Source organism: Onychostoma macrolepis, chromosome 11 (genome assembly GCF_012432095.1).
Source record: "Onychostoma macrolepis isolate SWU-2019 chromosome 11, ASM1243209v1, whole genome shotgun sequence".
Taxonomy (NCBI): Eukaryota; Metazoa; Chordata; class Actinopteri; order Cypriniformes; family Cyprinidae; genus Onychostoma; species Onychostoma macrolepis.
In genome coordinates this window covers 4,873,307-4,892,426 of record NC_081165.1, presented here as the reverse complement: position 1 = coordinate 4,892,426, position 19,120 = coordinate 4,873,307, and the positions used below count along the sequence as shown (strand labels likewise).

General features: G+C 41.4%; 1 protein-coding gene across 9 annotated transcripts in view; it reads left to right on the top strand.

Annotated features, from left to right (window-relative positions):
- lrp1aa (low density lipoprotein receptor-related protein 1Aa) overlaps window positions 1–19,120 on the top strand; it is a 181,307-nt gene that overhangs the window by 103,057 nt on the left and 59,130 nt on the right. For all 9 annotated transcript variants that reach the window (XM_058790831.1, XM_058790826.1, XM_058790825.1 and 6 more), the window contains exons 32-41: window positions 8,526–8,675; window positions 8,747–8,887; window positions 9,825–9,950; window positions 10,984–11,115; window positions 11,887–12,021; window positions 12,119–12,248; window positions 12,350–12,476; window positions 13,670–13,821; window positions 14,081–14,205; window positions 17,940–18,314. In XM_058790831.1, the coding sequence (XP_058646814.1) occupies window positions 8,526–8,675; window positions 8,747–8,887; window positions 9,825–9,950; window positions 10,984–11,115; window positions 11,887–12,021; window positions 12,119–12,248; window positions 12,350–12,476; window positions 13,670–13,821; window positions 14,081–14,205; window positions 17,940–18,314 (1,593 nt within the window). The remainder of the gene's footprint in view (window positions 1–8,525; window positions 8,676–8,746; window positions 8,888–9,824; window positions 9,951–10,983; window positions 11,116–11,886; window positions 12,022–12,118; window positions 12,249–12,349; window positions 12,477–13,669; window positions 13,822–14,080; window positions 14,206–17,939; window positions 18,315–19,120) is intronic.

Sequence of the window (19,120 nt, the reverse complement as noted above, 5' to 3'; positions counted from 1 at the left end):
GCCCCACAGCGCGGGTATAAAAGGAGAGCGCGTGCAGACCCACATAATTTTTTCGCTGAGGAGCCGAGACGGTGTGCCTCGGCCGTACAGCGGTGGTACAGCAACTGTGGGGACGGGACATAACGTCTTCGTTCCCTCCTTCAGGGAACGAGGGTTACCTACGTAACCGAGACGTTCCCTTTCAGTCAGTCACGTTCGACCTTAAATCAGAGTGACTGACGCAAATAGGATCCCTATGAAAACGCCACTATTGCTGACCCCCTCCAGTGCCCTGCGGAAGCCGGCAAGTCCCCCCATGCCAGTTGGGACAGAAGATAGGACAGGACTTAGGCAGAGATAACAGCCACTGCTGTTCTGTACAGTGGATATTGGATAACACTAGGAATGCGTACTCCAAGTAGGGGAACGCTACAGAAGCCACATCCTGCGTAAAGGAGGTACCATGTGGAGATTACACATATGGACTGGCCAAGGGCAGTACTACATATGGAAGTCTCTGAGGTAGACTCAGCCAGCCTGGGGTGAGATCAATACGCAGAAGAGATGGCAGAAGGTCTCTGCCAGGGAAAGACACAGGCTCACCGTGAGGGGAGCCCTACCATGGAAGAATACACATGTGGGAACGCCCGAAGGGGAATCACTACACACGAGCACCTAGCCCAGCACAAGGGCTGACCTTGGGCATACACACGAGTGCTGGACCTGGCATCTGGTGCTCCACCACGCCTGACTGCCGAGGGTGCGGGAGGAACTTCAACAGGTATCCGGTCCGTAGAGGGGAATGGCGCAGCAAGTGGGATCGACACCGAGGGAGTCCGGCGTTACTGGCCACCTGAGGCGAGTACACGGAAAGACACAGACTCTACACGGAGATTATAGAATCTCGCAAACGTGTTAGGTGTCGCCCAGCCGGCAGTTCTACAGATGTCTATTATCGAGGCGCCCCGCGCCAATGCCCAAGAAAATGCCACACCTCTCGTAGAGTGTGCTCTTACACCAAGGGGGCACGGTAAGCGCTGGGCCTGGTATGCCAAGACTATAGCCTCCACTATCCAGTGGGCAAGTCTCTGTTTGGAGACAGCCTTTCCTTTCTGCTGTCCTCCCCTGAAAAGCGTGGTGGGAACTTTGGGCACGTATCCGGCCCGGGGTCTTAGGACAACGTGAGAGTCCGAATTCTAGGCACAAATGGTCGACCAAAAATGCCTGCAGATCCCCTACCCTCTTGATAGAAACTTTAGCTCTACTGACTGCAGAGGCTCGAAGGGCTCGGGCTCCTCCTTCGAGGCCGTCAGGACTGAGGGGAGATCCCATGAGGGTACCAGATGAGGGCGCGGAGGATTTAACCTCCTCGCCCCTCTGAGGAACCTGATGACCAAGTCGTGCTTCCCCACAGACTTGCCGTCTACTGCATTGTGATGTGCAGCAATAGCGGCAACGTACACTTTGAGAGTGGAGGGAGACAGCCTTTGCTCCAGCCCTTCTTGCAGAAAAGAGAGCACAACTACGATTGGGCATCTACGGGGGTCTTCCCGGCGGGAAGAATACCAATCGACGAACTGGTTCCACTTCAGCCTGTAAGCGTGTCTTGTAGACGGGGCTCTAGCTGAAGTGATGGTGTTTACTACCGCTGGAGGTAGCCTACCTAGAACCTCCGCGTCCTGTCCAGGGACCATACGTGAAGATTCCACAGGTGCCAGAGGGTGCCCCCTCTCTGAGAAAGGAGATCCCTCCTCAGAGGAATTTGCCAAGGAGGGGCTGTCGTGAGGAGCATCAGTTCTGGGATCCAAGTCTGATTGGGCCACTATGGAGCCACTAACAGGGCACTATGATTGCTTTTCTTCTTAGGAGCGCTAATTTAGGAGCACCTTCTAATCAATAATTAAAAATTCTGATAAAAAATTAAACTTCCCATTATGAGGTGATATTTGACTCCTTAAAGTGATTTACATGGAATTTAGTTTTTACCTTTGTAATGGCATTTTTCTAACTTTATTAAAAGTATATAATTGTGATGGCTAAGGCCACACTTAGTACATATTTTATTTCAATTGGTTTATTTTTATTGTTTTTTTGTTTGTTTATAAATGTGTGTATTTATTTTATTATAAATATATTTATTTATTTACCCCAAATATTTTGTGTTAGAGGTGTAGGTTGACTCTTTATGCTAGTATTAAAAGATCTAAGAGCGACCCAGTTCATTACTAGAGTGCACGCTAGTGATTGAATAAAATCACAACTAGACAGAAATGGGTTTAAATTTATTTAATTATTTGAATTGTGTATCTCACTCGTGGTTCTGCCGGGATCCATGACTGCAGCATGGAGCAAAGGCCTGTTATTAAAAGAGCGCGGCATTTCCTGATGTCCTTTATATCTTTTGCTAGGAATTATGGGAAATGTAGTTTTGGGGGACCATTTGGGTTTGGGGTTTGTTTAGATGTTATGTACAAAGTCTATGTTTGTGTTTTAGTTTATTTCTGTTATTGTTTTGTTGAATGTAATTTCATAAGTTTATAAAGTTTATTTGTATATATTACATTAATTTTGTTTATAATGTACTAAATTTGAAAAGAGGTCTGACGTACTAAATTTTTGAATTAAGATCTTGTGAGACCCCCTGTAATTATAAAATGGTTTGGTCTGATTTGTTAAAAGGGTTCAATTTTCGATGGCTGAGTCAGTTCTGGTGAGGGATCCCTGGAGAAACATCTGAGGCCCAGAACTCAGTAATGTGCTGATAGTTAATTCGTTAGTTATTCTGTGTATGAGTAAGTTCCCATTTGTTCTGCACCTTTGTGAGCAGAATATGGGGCAGTGAATAAAAATGGAAATTTTGAAAACTCTATGATTGTCTCCTGGAAATTTATGGCAGAACCCTGACAATAGTCTTTTATTTATCAAATTCAAAAAAATATATATTTATAAGCTTTTTAACATTTCTAATTAAAACAACAGAATAAAAAGTAGAAAAAGTAGAATAAGAATAAATTACCAATCAAATGAAATCAGTATTTAAGAAATACATTTGTACTACAGAGGTGGCACAGAAGAACACACAAGTGGCTTGTATGTGTATTTTCAGATGTTTAATGAGGCTCAGAGGCGGCATGAGTGCAATTAAATTCATAAATTCATGTTGAAGTTAATGTTTTAAATATAAAATTTTGAATATAGAAATATTAAATGATTTAAATAACAGAAAAGATACTTTACAAATTAAACTAGAACTGCCAGCAGGTGGCAGCAAGTCACTGATTTTATTACTGAATCATTCATTTATTTGATTCGTTTGAATGTCTGATTCATTCAAAGTACATGACTGTCTCTCAAACGGAAGGCTGCATCCTCCGGAGGTCGCATTTGTAGGCTGCATACGTCACAAAGAAGATCTTATTTTAGTATATTAATAGTTATAAATTTGACCATTATTCTTAGTTAAGTGTAAATTGTTGTAATATGCTTTTGACTCGCAAATGTAATGCTCAGTTAACTTAAATAAACCAGGTTTGATGACGTATGCAGCCTACAAATGCGACCTCTGGAGGATGCAGCCTTCCGTTTGAGAAACGGCCAACGAATGGATAATTGAATCATTGGCTCACTAGATTCGTTTAAAAACGCAGTTCATTCATGAATGAAACATCGCTGTGTTTTATTGGAGATGCACGGCGGCTCATCTGTTTGTTTGAAACTATTTTCGTTGACGAAATAGAGCAAAATAAGGCAATAGTGTCGTAGTCAGATAATATAAGTCACTGAATATTACCTTCTTGTTTAATGAACTGTTGTATTAAATCAATATCACATTTGCAAACTCCCTTAATAATCATTAAAATCTGTCACTCATCTTAGTTCATCGCGATCTCACAAAACTCCATTATAATCAACGAATCTCTTTACACTGCACAGTGAATCTCTTATTTACACCCTGTCTACACTTTGTTTGTTATAATGAGAGGTCTGTGATACATTACTCAGCGCTGCAAAAACACGTTGTAAGTAGCCTACGTTAGAAACCTTTGAAGCTCCCTAAGCGCAAACGCAAACATGCTGATCGGGTCAGTCGCACAGGCGCTCCTAAATATTTTTTAATAGTCGCACGCAGTAGGTTTTAGTTGCAAATGCGCAAATGGTCGCACTGTAGAGCCCTGACTAAAATGACCTGCTCCTCGTCCTTCCTGACCTTGCACAGACCTGAGTCTCACTGGTAGAAATGCATACTTGCCTAGGCCCCGGGACCAGCTGTGTGCCAGTGCGTCCGTGCCGAAGGTCCCCTCGGAAAGGGAGAAAAACATCTGGCAGTGGGACGTGTCCGGGGAGGCAAACAGGTCTACCTGAGCGTCCCCGAAGCATCTCCAAATCAGCTGGACTGTCTCGGGGTGGAGTCGCCATTCTCCTGGAAGGGCGGGCTGACATGAGAGGTCGTCGGCTGCACGATTGAACTCGCCTGGGACATGAATGGCGCGAAGCGACCTCAGATGCTTCTGACTCCAAAGGAGGAGATGGTGGGCGAGTTTCGACATGCAAAGGGAGTGCGTAGACTGCCTTGGTGGTTGATGTACGCAACAGTCGCAGTGTTGTACGTACGGACCAGCACATGCTTGTCATGAAGCTGTGCAGAGCAAGCCAAACTGATAGCAACTCAAGGCAGTTGATATGCCACTACAGTCGGGGCCCTGTCCAGACCCCCGCAGCTGCACGCCCGTTGCACATGGCTCCCCAGCCCATGGCAGAGGCATCCATTGATACAACAACATGCCTGGACACTTGCACTAGGGGAACTCCTGCCCGAAGAAAAGCATGATCCGACCACGGGCTGAAGGTCTGATGGCAGGACGGGTGACTGAGACCGTGCCATGCTCATCTCGGGACCCGGTCGTGAACGCTTAAGCGGTCTCATATGAAGCAATCCGAGCGGTGTGACTGCGGCTGCGGATACCATATGCCCCAGGAGCCTCTGCACGCAAGACAGGAGAGTGGGGAGTGTTAGCCAGGCCCCCAGAGACCGAACAAGCGGGACTAGGGGAACCTCTGACGTACCCGCAGTGGGGCAGCAAAGTGGAACACAGGGACCCGACCCGGAAGGCAGTGCATCCCAGAGTGGGGTCTGAGTGCACGGTGCAACACTTACCTGGCTCCACGGCTGGGCAGGGGGCGCGTGAGGAGGCATCGCGTCCTTGAACCGGAAAGGAGAGGGGGACAGGAGTGTGGAGACTGTATCTCGTGCACTGCCATCCTCGCCCACTTGGGACCCGGAGAGAAAGGAAACTGCTCTTTTTTTGAGGTTATGGGAACAGAACAAAAAGGAAACAAAAGATTCTCCACCCGGCCCTCCTCCGGGGGAAGGAGTGGTGCGGTCACCATCTCCTGAAGAGCAGGATCCAAAGACTCCGGGTCGCCCGTCTCAGGGACGCCGCTCGCTTTCCTGCGGATAGCTCCACACTGCGGCCATGAAGGCTGCTGCTGAGGCAGAGGTGGAGGCAGCAGGAGGGCGCCCTCGGCGACGAGCAGGCGGAGGGACTGCGGCCGGCGGTGGGGTGGAGACGGCAGCAGACCACCGGAGCAGGATATGATGAAACTCCTCCGTCTGCTTCTGTGCGGCGGAGAACTTTTGGGAAAAGCCCTCCACCGCTTCGCCAAATAGGCCAGCCTGGGAGATCGGGGAGTCCAAGAAGCGATGCTTGTCAGCCTCCCTCATATCCGCCAGGATAAGCCATAGGTGGCGTGGACATCGTCTGACCCAGGGCCCGTGCTGTGACTTTCATCGCCCTCAGGGCAAGGTCCGTCTCTGTGTGCAGTTCCTGCAACATACCTGGGTCAGCACCACCCTCGTGCAGCTGCTTTAACGCCTTGGCCTGGTGGACCTGCATGAGGGCCATGGCATGTAGGGCGGAAGCGGCCTACCCAGCAGCACTGTAAGCCTTGGCCGTTTGAGCGGACGAGAACTTACAGGCCATGGACGGAAGGCGTGGATTACCCCACCAGGCGGCGGCGCATTGCGGGCAGAGCTGCATCGCAATAGCGTGCTCGACTGGGGGGATCTCCACATACCCTTGGGCCGCTCTGCCATCGAGGGTGGTGAGGACGGAGGAAGCGCTAGTTCTGTTTCGGGCAGAAAAAGGTGCCTTCCAAGACCTAGTCACCTCCTGATGCACTTCCCGGGAACAATGGAACTGGAGGCGGCTGCCAGCTATCGGCCTGCGCCTCCAGGAACCAATCATCCAGCTCTGAATCTGACTCAGGCAACGCCACTCTTCCTGACGGAGGCAGCGCAGCCGAATCGTCATCTCCAGAGCCTAGCAATCAACCGTCGTCCGCTGGTGCTCCGAACGAGATGCTGGGCCCCGCCCTGTCCGAGGACCCAGCCAGCTCGGCCCGGGAACACCAGAGGGTGCGACGTGCAGGAGGAATGAGAGGCCCGCGGAGACGCACTCGATGGGGAATCTCTCACCGTTATCCTCACCCTGACCATGAGCCAAAGTAGCCCTACGCTGCTGAGAGACGGAGGAACTAGAACGGGACATGGCAAGGGGGATACCCCCTCGTTTGACAAGGAGGTATCTGGACCGCAACATCGCGATGGTCATGTTCCCGCAATGAGAACATCCAGGAGCGCTGTCTCAGCGTGCTGATAGCCCAAGCACGAGACACAGCGATCGTGACCATCAGACGAAGCCAGGAAGCGACCACATCCAGAAACACACGAGCAGGAAGCCATCTTTAAAAAGACGCGCGTCGCTTGTGGAGCTCTTTTAGATATTGCTCTTTTAGAAATACTCTTTTATAGAAGCGCTGAAGCGACCACAGAATGAAGAGCTGCAGCACGCCGTCAGAAGCAGCAGCACTGGACAGCAACCCCCGCTGATGCACCGTAACACCAACACTGTTGTTTGCTGTCTTGCAGACACTCTCGGAGATTCGCGCTGAGAGGCTCGGCTCCGAAGCGAAAAGCTGATGTGCGTCTGCATGCGCTCTCCTTTTATACCCGCGCTGCAGGGTAGGGTGCGCGATGCAAAGCACGCATGCCAAATGTCATTGGCTTGTTTTGTTAACACTCGAAGGTAATTGTGCTCTCGGGCGAACCATGGTTTTGCTATACGAGCCATAGCATAATCAATCAGAATGACTACACGCAATGCACGCATACAGAGTACATGAACTCTGGAATGCCCAGATGTACAAAACAGACCCTCCCACCTCTGTAATAAACATGGAGATGTTAGTCCCGTCCGAATTGGTAGAAGAAAATTGCAGACATCGGGTGATAAGAATCGAAACTCAAACATAGTTTAGAAAACTAGTCCCGTCCGAATAGGGCTTAGGACTACTCCTGTTACTCCCGCGATCTGCTCACCTGGATTCTCACCTTGTGGATTCTTCCTCATCTCTGAAGCTTCACTCTCTTTCTCCAGTCTCCAGTTCCCACTGTTCGCCTATTAAGACCTGCAAGAGTAATATATACCTCCTTCCTGATTCCTCCTCCAGTCTCCAGCTCCCCTTGTGTTCTCCATGACCCTGTAAGATAAGACTGCCATTTATTATCTTTCAGCTACCGAGATCCATAAGTGTGTGTGTGTGTTTGGTGCTATTCCCCTCCTTCCATGGACATTATTTTTCACCTTATGGTTTGATTTCCACAATAAATAATCCACTGTTGTTTCACGGAACCGAGTCTGTGTTTCCTGACACTATTAGAACAGTTGCAGGATTAATGGAGGTAACAAAGTGTGTCTTTTATAACAAGTGGATATACTGTGATACTGGTTTGATCATATTTTCACACACAGTCTGGTAAGAGTTTACAATAGGTTCCATTTGTTAACGTTACCAACATGAAATAACAATGAGCAATACATTTGTTACAGTATTTATTAATCTTTTTTTCAACGTTAAAAATGCATAGTTCATGTTAGCTCAGTCCATTGACTAATATTACAAGAAGCAACTATTAGTTTTAATTATGTATAATGCTTTAGAAGTAGTTTTCCTTGTTAGATAATGTTAATTAATGTAGTTAACAAATGGAACCTTATTGTAAACTGTTACCTGTATGTTTATGTGTGGTTGGTTAGTAAATGAGACCCAATGTGTCTGATGACCTTCTTTATAATAACTTGTGCAGTGCTTTAGTATAAAACAGTAAAACATTTTTAAACAGTTCAGAAACCATTGAGAATTATAAAGCACGGTTACACTTTATTTTGATTAAAATTACACTTTAGACATTCTACTAACTATAAATAAATTTGCAACTACATGTCAACTAATTCTCAGAGTAGACTGTTAGGGTAGGTTTAGGGTTAGTAGAATAAGTTGACATATACTTGCAAAGTTTCTCATCAAAATAAAGTGTTAGAAGTTATTAAGCAGACAGTCTTCTAGTACTCTAATGACTGCTAGTTGACATGTAGTTGCAAAGTTACTTACTGTTAGTGGAATGTCTAAAGTGGACAATCAAAATAAAGCGTTACCTTAAGCACATCTGCGTTCTTTTGAGCTGTTGGTCTGTGTCTGTGCTGCAGGTCTGTCCATAGACTACGACACAGAGCACCTGTACTGGATCAGCTCAGGAAACAGCACCATTAACCGCTGTAAGCTGGACGGATCAGGACTGGAGGTGTTAGACGCGGTCAAAGGCAAACTGAACAAAGCCTCTGCGCTGGCTATCATGGGTAAATACAGCACTGATTGTTTCTTTGGCTGTCTTTTTTGAAATACTAATGTTTTGACTGATGTTGTGTAGGGGATAAGCTGTGGTGGGCAGATCAGGGCACGGATGAGATCGGCACCTGTGATAAGAGTGATGGAGGAGACTGGAAGGTCTTGAGAAACAGCACATCTCCCATGATGCACATGAAGATCTACAATGAGACCGTGCAGACAGGTTAAAGAATCAACTGCATGCAGTGTCTAAGGAATTGATCAGTTGACAGCCAAAAAAATCTGTGCTGAGTGCAAATTGCAATTTTCAGGCTAGTTCCTTGTGCCTACATTGAGCTTCATTAGCATTAAAAAAATAATTATTTTGTGCTGAAAATAATGACCTTGACTTAATTTAAAGCGATAGTTCACACAAAAATGAAATTTTCTGAATATGTACTCACTTTCAAGCCATCCAAGATGAGTTTGTTTCTTCATCTGAACAGCTTTCAAGAAATTTATCATTACATCTCTTACTCACCAGTGGATCCTCTGCAGTGAATGGGTTCCGTCAGAATGAGAGTCCAAACAGCTGATAAAAACATCACTATAATCCACAAGTAAACCACAGAACTCCAGTCCATCAATGAACATCTTGTGAAGCAAAAAGCTGCATGTTTGAAGGAAACAAATTCATCATTAAAGTGTTTTAACTTTGGCTGAAATACGAGTCCTTAATATTAACGCTTCCTCCAGTGAAAAGCTTCATCCCTTGTTGTCCTCTCACATCAAAATCCACCCACATAGATCTGTTTTGAACATATATGGTTTGTAAACAGTGCTTGATCTGTGCAGATGTCTCTCCTGATTCAGACCAGATGACTCTTTCACTGGAGAAAGCAATATTATGGATTGTGGACTCCAAAACAATTTATTATTATTTCTTTCTTAAAAACACGCAGCATTTCCCTTCACAAGATGTTAATTGATAGACTGGAGTGGTGTGGATTACTTGTGGATTATTGTGATGTTTTTATCAGCTGTTTTGACAGAGTTAGTGCAGGTGACCTCTGGTTAAACCGAATTGTGGGTGGTTTGTTAGATACAGTGTTTTTGTACTAAAATTCGTCCCCTAGGTAAACTGAGTTTGCTGGCCTTGACTATGTGTGTTTTATCATCAGGTTCAAACATGTGCAGTAACAACAATGGTGACTGCTCTCAGCTGTGTCTGCCCACGTCTCCCACCACCCGCTCCTGCATGTGCACCGCGGGATACAGCCTGAGGAGCGGACAGCAGTCCTGTGAGGGTACGAACCTGACATTCACACACAATACACACCTGACATTCAGACTCTCAATTATGTGTGACTTCCTTTTGAGAAAATGACATGGAGGTACAATAGACCACAGTGTTTGCATTTCCTTCAGAGAACAGCTGGAAACACCACACCAAACTTACAGAGGAGCAGAAAACAGCACAATAATATTAGAAGTCAGTTCAATGCTGTAGGTTTTTCGATTTTTCTCTGCAACTCTCTATTTATTAGTTAAAGATTCTACAAAATGTTTTGTAGTCAGCAACAACTAAAGAGGCTTTAAATAATAGCTAATACATTTATTTAAAAAAAATAAAAATATCACACACTAAATTGTAACAGTATAAATGCATGGGGTAAATCCATGGGTGTTGCTTTAACTATGGATGTTTTTACCTGACAAAACAGACCAATTTCTCTTGCTATTTTTATAGATAGCATTTTATGTATATTAAGTACACATAATTAAACTTTCACACTTTTTATAATTTGTCAATTAACTTTTTTTTTTTTTTGACGAAGAAGAAATTCAGCAAGGACATTAAATTGATCAAAAGTGACGGTGAAGACATATATGTTATAAAAGATTTCCAATTCAAATAAATGCTGTTCTTTTGAACTTTCTATTCATCAAAGAAAAAATAAAAGTATCACGGTTTACATAAAATATGCAGCATCAGCTGTTTTCAGTACTGATGAATCAAGTGTATTAGAATATCATGTGAAGGATCATGTGACACTGAAGACTGGAGTAATGATGCTGAAAATTCAGCTTTGATCACAGGAATGAATTACAATTGAAAAATGGTATTATATTATTTACATTATTACTGTTTTTACTGCAACTTTGGTGATCAAACCTTCAAAACCTTGGACGGCAATGTATATTAAGATTAGCTTTGGAGGGAAAAACAAGGATAAAACAATACAATTTATACATAAAGGAATTTGAAAAGTAGAAATGAATTAAGGTCTGTATTTGAAGAAACAGCCTGAAGCGTGGTGATCGTTGTGTTGATTCCAGGTGTGGGCTCTTTCCTGCTGTACTCTGTTCATGAGGGCATTAGAGGAATCCCACTGGACCCCGCTGACAAATCCGATGCCCTTGTACCGGTTTCAGGAACATCACTCGCCGTCGGGATTGATTTTCATGCCGGTGAGTCTCAACACTAATGATTTATAACCCCCATGTCTTCAGAGGAACAAGAGTGGTATAACATGATCAGGTGTTAAATTGGGCTGGAAAAGTATGAAACACATTACAAATAAGAATAAATTATGTTTGTCTGTTAATGTTTGTCTGTTATGTTTGTAAATTAAATATTTATGAATATGTACCAGTCTGCTTTTTGCTGTTGTAGTACATGTATTTTGGCTTCAAAAAGCACCCTGTGTCTTATATACATTGTGATGTATGAAAAAAAAAAAAATGTAAACACAGTTTACTTCATTTGTATCCTTGTATATTTTTATAATTCATTCTCTTGCCTGTAGTTTTGCCATTTAAATAATTGTATTATTATGTACTTTAATAATTACTGGAAGCTATTTTTTTGTGAATTTGTGAGTGAGTTCAGTAGCATATTGTGACATATAAGGATATTCAAATAGGTATCAAGAAAATGTACTGGTTCCTGATATCTACTGGGATTCTGATATTGGGAAAACTGTAGTGGCCTCAAAGGATGCTATGCTGCCAGATGATGAATATTTCATCTTATATCTGTTATTATATCGTTGTATGATTTAGCAGTGCTGCAGTAACATCCAGCAACTATCTTAACAGCCATGAGTTATTTTTAGGTTCTGGTGTCAATATACAATGTATTATAAACATAAAAAAAATAAATAAAATCCAGTAACTGTCCCCGGTAACTATCTTTAATCTTTTTAATAATTCATACGTGTTCTTTCTGTTGTCATGTAGATAATGACACCATCTATTGGGTTGACATGGGTTTGAGCACCATTAGCAGAGCTAAGAGAGATCAGACGTGGAGAGAGGACATCATCACTAACGGCATCGGCCGTGTGGAGGGCATCGCTGTCGACTGGATTGCTGGTGAGTCTCAAGCACAGACACTTTTGCCACTCTCAGGTGCGTTTTGAGCTTTATTCAAATACTGATGAGCAAAACCTTGTTCCTCTGTGTGCTGTAGGAAACATCTACTGGACGGACCAGGGCTTTGATGTGATTGAGGTTGCCAGATTGAATGGCTCGTTTCGATATGTGGTCATCTCCCAAGGACTGGACAAACCTCGGGCCATTGCTGTACATCCTGAGAAAGGGTGAGATCTGAGTAACCCTGAGTAACTTCCTGTCTGTTATTGTGCATTTCTGCGGCATGAATGAAGCAGCACTCTCCTCACATGGCTGGTTGTGTGTGCAGGTATCTGTTTTGGACGGAGTGGGGACAGTATCCACGCATAGAAAGATCTCGTCTGGATGGATCTAACAGAGCCGTGCTGGTGAACGTCAGTATTAGCTGGCCCAACGGCATCTCCATTGACTATCAGGTGCGTAGGGCACATTTATGTCAACCCTGTCAAGCACTAGGGGTGTAACCATTCACTTGTTTTTTGATGCATCGATTGCAATTCTGACAATTCATTGATCTTGAAGCATGAATTTTAAATTGTGAATCACTTGCTTCAGTTAATAATAATTTAAAACTTTTTTTTTTTTTTTTTTAAACATGAAAAACTCATGGCATTTTCTATAGAATAAATGTATCAGGAGAAGCATTTCCATACCGTAATTTAAAACCAAATTGAAAATGAATCATGAATCATAAATCATGAATCATGAATCATGAATCATGAATCTTGAATCGATTCGCTGTCTGCCCACAGTAGCATATTGCTAAGCTCATTATGCAATACTTAAATAAGCAAAAAAGTATATATAGTGACATATTGGATGAAATCCATTTTAATTATATTGATCAAATTTTTTTATTCATTATTTATTTATTCATTCATAATGTTTTTTCACCTTTGTCCATGGAGGTAAATACAACCCAGTTACATGTGAAACCCGTTTAAAAATATCACCACCAGGCACCAGCGCTCAATAAAGCTAGAATTGTGATATTATCACTTGTAAATGAAGATAAAAAATTATGAAACTAGATAGTAAAGTTTGACAGGCAAGCTATGATGTTGTTTGAGAAAGCCTGTTCAGAAAGTTAGAAGTAGATTAGTGGAAATCTGAAGATTTTAGGTTTGAAGCCGTTTTAAAAGCTTGAAGTTTGAAGGTTTTAAGACCATGTAGTCTGTCAGACAGCAAAATGATAGATTGATAACTATAGCTAGATAGATCGACAGACAGACAGATAGATAACACTGAATGAATTTAAATGAATTAAGCACGTTGTTTGCATGATTTAGCATGTTTCTATCATGAATTAGCAAATTGCTATGTTTTAGCACATTGCTAGCAGGTTTCTATCATGAATCAACACAATGCTATTATGTTTTAGCATGTTTCTAGCATGATTTAACACTTGGTTGATGCCTGCTGTTTGTTCTGTCTAGGTGGGCAGCTTACTATAGTTTGAAAAAAGCTGATGACATATTTGCATATCACATGAATAAGTGTACTAGAAACTTCAAGCAGCTTTCTCCTATTAACTGACGACTTAATATAGATGCATACTAAACACAATAACACTGACTAAATTTGTGGTCATTGTCTGTGTGTCCTGTAGGAGAGTTTTCTGTACTGGTGTGACGCGCGCACGGATAAGATTGAGCGTATTAACCTGGAGACGGGCGAGAACAGAGAGGTGGTGCTTTCCAGCAACAACATGGACATGTTCTCCGTATCTGTATTTGAGAGCTACATATACTGGAGCGACCGGTCAGTGCAAGCTTGTACACTTGAAACTATTCCTCATCGCCAGCATGATGTTTAATCTACAGTATTATTTAATACAACTTTATTGTATTTGCTATCCCTATTTAAAGAGCCTTTGAACTTTGTTCAACCAGATGATGTTAAAGCTGAAGTGTCCAATTTCTATATGTTAAACGTATTACAAATAACTATACATTTGTAAATTGCACATCACAATTATTATTTTATTTATTTATTAAAAAAGAACATGTTATTTCTTTAGGACTCATGCGAATGGTTCAATAAAGCGAGGCAGTAAAGACAATGCAACCGATTCAGTAAGTCTTAGGACAGGCATCGGCGTCCAACTCAAAGACATCAAGGTCTTTAACAGAGCGCGACAACAAGGTGAGTGTTAAATGACTTTGTTCTTTCAAGATTGTGCTGTATGTTTATATTTACCAATATTTTAAGGCAATCATTTCTCATTTTCATTTTGTTTAACTTGATGTACTGAGATAAATAAAATTAATACTTATATAAACAATTTATAAAAATATCTATACATAAAAAATAACAAAATATTACTAAAACTTTGTCAAGTCACCTTTATTTATATAGCGCTTTTAACAATACAGATTTTGTCAAAGCAACTTTCAAATCAGAATAGGAAAATAGTGTCAATAATGTAAAATGACAAGATTAAACACTCGATTTTCAGTTAAAGGCATTTCATTATTGAATTCAGTGACGTCATCGTCCAGCTCAGTTCAGTTTAAATAGTATCTGTGGAATCATGTAGACTATATCGCTGGAAAATAAGTGTCCCCAACTAAGCAAGAGGTGACAGTGGCAAGGAACCAAAACTTCATCGGTGACAGAACGGAGAAAAAAACCTTGGGAGAAACCAGGCTCAGTCGGGGGGCCAGTTCTCCTCTGACCAGACGAACCAGCAGTTCAAATCCAACTGCAGCAAAGTCAGATTGTGTAAAGGACTCATCTGGTTCCCGTGGTCTTGTCCCGATGGCTGTCTAGATGACGAGGTCCTCACTGGGGATCTATCTCTGGGGTTCATCTAGGTGTCCTGATCTCCGCTGACGTTCAGGGCTATAGAGGTCGTCTCTAGGTGCTGATCCACCATCTGATCTGGATATGGACTGCGCTAATGTGGTCATACTTCCTGATTTTAGTAAGAACTCTAGATGCTGCATTTTGGACCATCTGTAGTTTGTTTATTAAGTGTGCAGAACAACCACCCAATAAAGCATTACAATAATCTAACCTTGAGGTCATAAATGCATGAATTAACATTTCTGCATTTGATTTTGAGAGCATAGGTCTCAATTTAGATATATTTTTAAGATGAAAAAATGCAGTTTTACAAATGCTAGAAACATGGCTGTCAAAGGAAAGATTGCTATCAAATAGCATACCTAGGTTCCTAACTGATGAAGAAGAATTTACAGAGCAGCCATCGGGTGTTAGACAGTGTTCTAAATTATTACATGTGGGGGTTTTAGGTCCGATAATTAACACCTCTGTTTTTTCAGAAATTAGTAGTAAGAAATTACTCATCATCCAGTTTTTTTATATCGACTATGCATTCTGTTAGTTTCTCAATTTGGTGTGTTTCACCAGGGCACGAAGCAATATAGAGCTGAGTATCATCAGAATAACAGTGAAAGCTAACACCGTGTTTCCTGATGATATTTCCTAAGGGTAACATGTAAAGCGTGAAAAGTAACGGCCCTAGTACTGAGCCTTGAGGTACTCCATACTGCACTTGTGATCGATATGATACCTCTTCATTCATTGATACAAATTGATGGCGGTCAGATAAGTACGATTTGAACCATGCTAATGCACTTCAGCTAATGCCAATAAAGTTTTCCAGTCTATTCAAAAGAATGTTGTGATCGATAGTGTCGAACGCAGTGCTAAGATCCAGTAGTACTAATAGAGAGATACAACCACGATTATTTGACAACAGCAGGTCATTTGTAACTCTAATGAGAGCAGTCTCAGTGCTATGAAACGGTCTAAATCCTGACTGGAAATCATCACAGATACCACACCACCAAGAAGGAATATAATTGTGAGGATACTACCTTTTCTAGTATCTTTGACAGAAAAGGGAGATTTGAGATCGGTCTGTAATTAACTAGATCTTTGGGGTCAAGTTGTGGTTTTTTAATGAGAGGCTTAATAACAGCCAATTTGAAGATTTTGGGAAAATATCCTAATGACAATGACAAATTAATAATAGCCAAAAGAGGATCTTTGACTTCTGGAAGCAGCTCTTTTAGTAGTTTAGATGGAATAGGGTCTAACATACATGTTGTTGGTTTAGTTGATTTAACAAGTTTATACAATTCTTCCTCTCCCACAGTAGAGAATGAGTGGAATTGTTCCTCAGGGGATCTATAGTGCACTATCTGATGCGATACTGTAGCTGACGGCTGTATGGTTACAATTTTATCTCTGATAGTATCGATCTTGGAAGTAAAATAGTTCATAAAGTCATTACTGCTGTGCTGTTGGGAAATGTCAACACCTGCTGATACTTTATTTTTTTGTTAATTTAGCCACTGTATTGAATAAATACCGGGGGTTATGTTTGTTTTCTTCTAAAAGATACGAAAAGTAATCTGATCTAGCAGTTTTCGATGCTTTTCTGTAGGATAGGGTACTTTCCCGCCAAGCAATATGAAATACATCTAGTTTAGTTTTCCTCCAGCTGTGCTCCATTTTCCGGGCTGCTCTCTTTAGGGCAGCTCATTATACCATGGTGTTGGAGTCTTTTCCTTAATTTTCCTTAAGCGTAAAGGAGCAACCGTATCTAAAGTGCTAGAAAAGAGAGAGTCCATAGTTTCTGTTGCATCATCAAGTTTTTCTGTGCTGTTGGATATGCTGAGGAACTGAGATAAATCATGAAGATTATTTTCAAAGCAGTCTTTTGTGGTAGAAGTGATGGTTCTACCATACTTGTAACAAGGAGTAGAATTTACAGTTTTAGCTATATGGAGTTTACACAAGACTAGATAATGATCTGAGATATCATCGCTTTGCTGCAGAATTTCAATATCATTAGCATCAGTGAAGCACCATTACTTCAAAGGAGTTATACTTAAAGCCTACCCTCGGAGAAATACTGAGAATATTGCTATAAATTGTAGTAACACCTCCCCCTTTGCCTTTTGGACGCGGTTCTTTTTAATAACAGTAATCTTGGGGGGTAGACTCGTTTAAAATAATGTATTCATCTGGTTTTAGCCAGGTTTCTGTCAAACAGAGCACATCTAGGTTATGATCAGTGCTTTCAGAGCTTTCGTAGAAAGGGACCTGATATTCAGTAAGTCAAGCTTTATCATTTGTTTCTCTGTATTATATAAATTTTTTATTTGTTGAACGTCAATCAAATTGATACTCTTAAATTGGTTTGGACGTTTTTTGTATTTTCTAGTTCGGGGAACAGACACAGTCTCTATAGTGCGATATCTAGGTGAAAGAGTTTCTATGTGCTGAAAATTATGCGTGTCTCTAGTTCTAAAATCTTCTCTGTCAGCCTAACTATTTCCCTGCATTTATCACATGTGAATCCCTCGTCGCCGACAGAGAGAGATAAACTATACATGTGGCAAACAGTGCAAACAACAATAGCAGGAGAAGAAGCCATTACTCACCGTGATTGATGACTGATTCTGATTTACCACTTACCACTGTTGTTTGATGAACTCGTGAAAAACGGAGCGAGAAAAGAGAAAACAATAATAGGCGCGAATAGAAACGTGAGTGACAAGCTAACTGGCTTCACTGCTTAATAGTATTTTGAAAACTTTATAATAATATATCATTTTAACATACAGTAAGTATAATATATTACCTATTATTATTATATGAATATATAATAATAACAAAATTTTAACTATTTATTTTCAGATTTTTCCCCCTTTTTCTTTATTGTTCAAAACAACAGTTTTAAATAAAAGTCAACATGTTGATTTCTCAGTTTTTGATTGATTAACTTACTAACTTTGCATATTGTTTTCATGCTAATGCCAACAGCATTGAATCTATGAACTAGATTCAGATTTGTCTTAGTTGCAGTATTTCCTAATTCTTGCAAACCAATTTCTCTGCAGGAACTAATATCTGCAAGAACAACAACGGTGGCTGCCAGCAGCTGTGTCTTTACCGTGGTAACAGACAGAGAACGTGTGCTTGCGCTCACGGAATGCTAGCCGAGGACAGTCAGAGTTGCCGTGACTATGACGGATACTTGCTGTATTCAGAACGTACGATATTAAAGAGCGTGCACTTATCAGACGAATACAACCTCAACGCACCCATCAAACCGTTTGAAGATCCCGACCACATGAAGAACGTCATCGCGCTAACGTTCGATTACCGTGGAGGCGGCGGAAAAGGAGCCAACCGGATCTTCTACAGTGACATCCACTTTGGAAATATTCAGCAGATCAATGACGACGGGTCGGACCGGAAGACAGTGGTTGAGAGTGAGTTTCAAATAATGATGTCTTTCTATCTTAATTCTCAAATTTTTTTTCCGGCTAGATGTCAACTTGATGTACTAAAATAACTCAAACTAAAACTGATATAAAATTAATAAAAAAACAATATAGAAAAATAATAAAAAAGATAAAAACACACAACAGAATTCTTAAAATTTTAACAAAAATAAAAATGATAACAGAAAATATAAATGAATTCAAAATATCCCTAGTAAAAAAGTAATATATTTACAATACATGTATTTCAGACTAAGAATTGTTCAAATCTGTTAACACATATACTGACATATTGCTCAAGACTCACTGATATAAAAATTATAATTAAACTTTATTTGGAGTACTACTCGTGCACAATTCACATTTCTTAATATTAAGCCTAAAATGTGTTTTAATGTCTCTATTGATGAGGATTGTATGATCTTTGAATATTATTGGTCTTTTAATGCAAGATATTTAAAGTGTACCTGTAGTATACTTGCAATAGTTCCACTTTAGCACAATCAGATATTCTTCAGTATATCTTTAGTTGGACTTCTACGGAGCCCCTAAAGGGACATTTGCGAAAACTAAAAAATGAAGAATTTCGCGTGCACACGAGAAATGTTTCGCGTGAGAACGAGAAACTATCATGTGCTCACGAGAAACTTTTCGTATGAGCACGAGAAACTTTTTGCGAGCTCATGCGTTACAGTTTCCGGTTGCGTCTCTTCTGCCATCTTACAAAGAAGAAAACAAGAGCATGCATGCGCATGAATTAACCTAATTGAGATCTATTTTGGCCTTCAGTATGA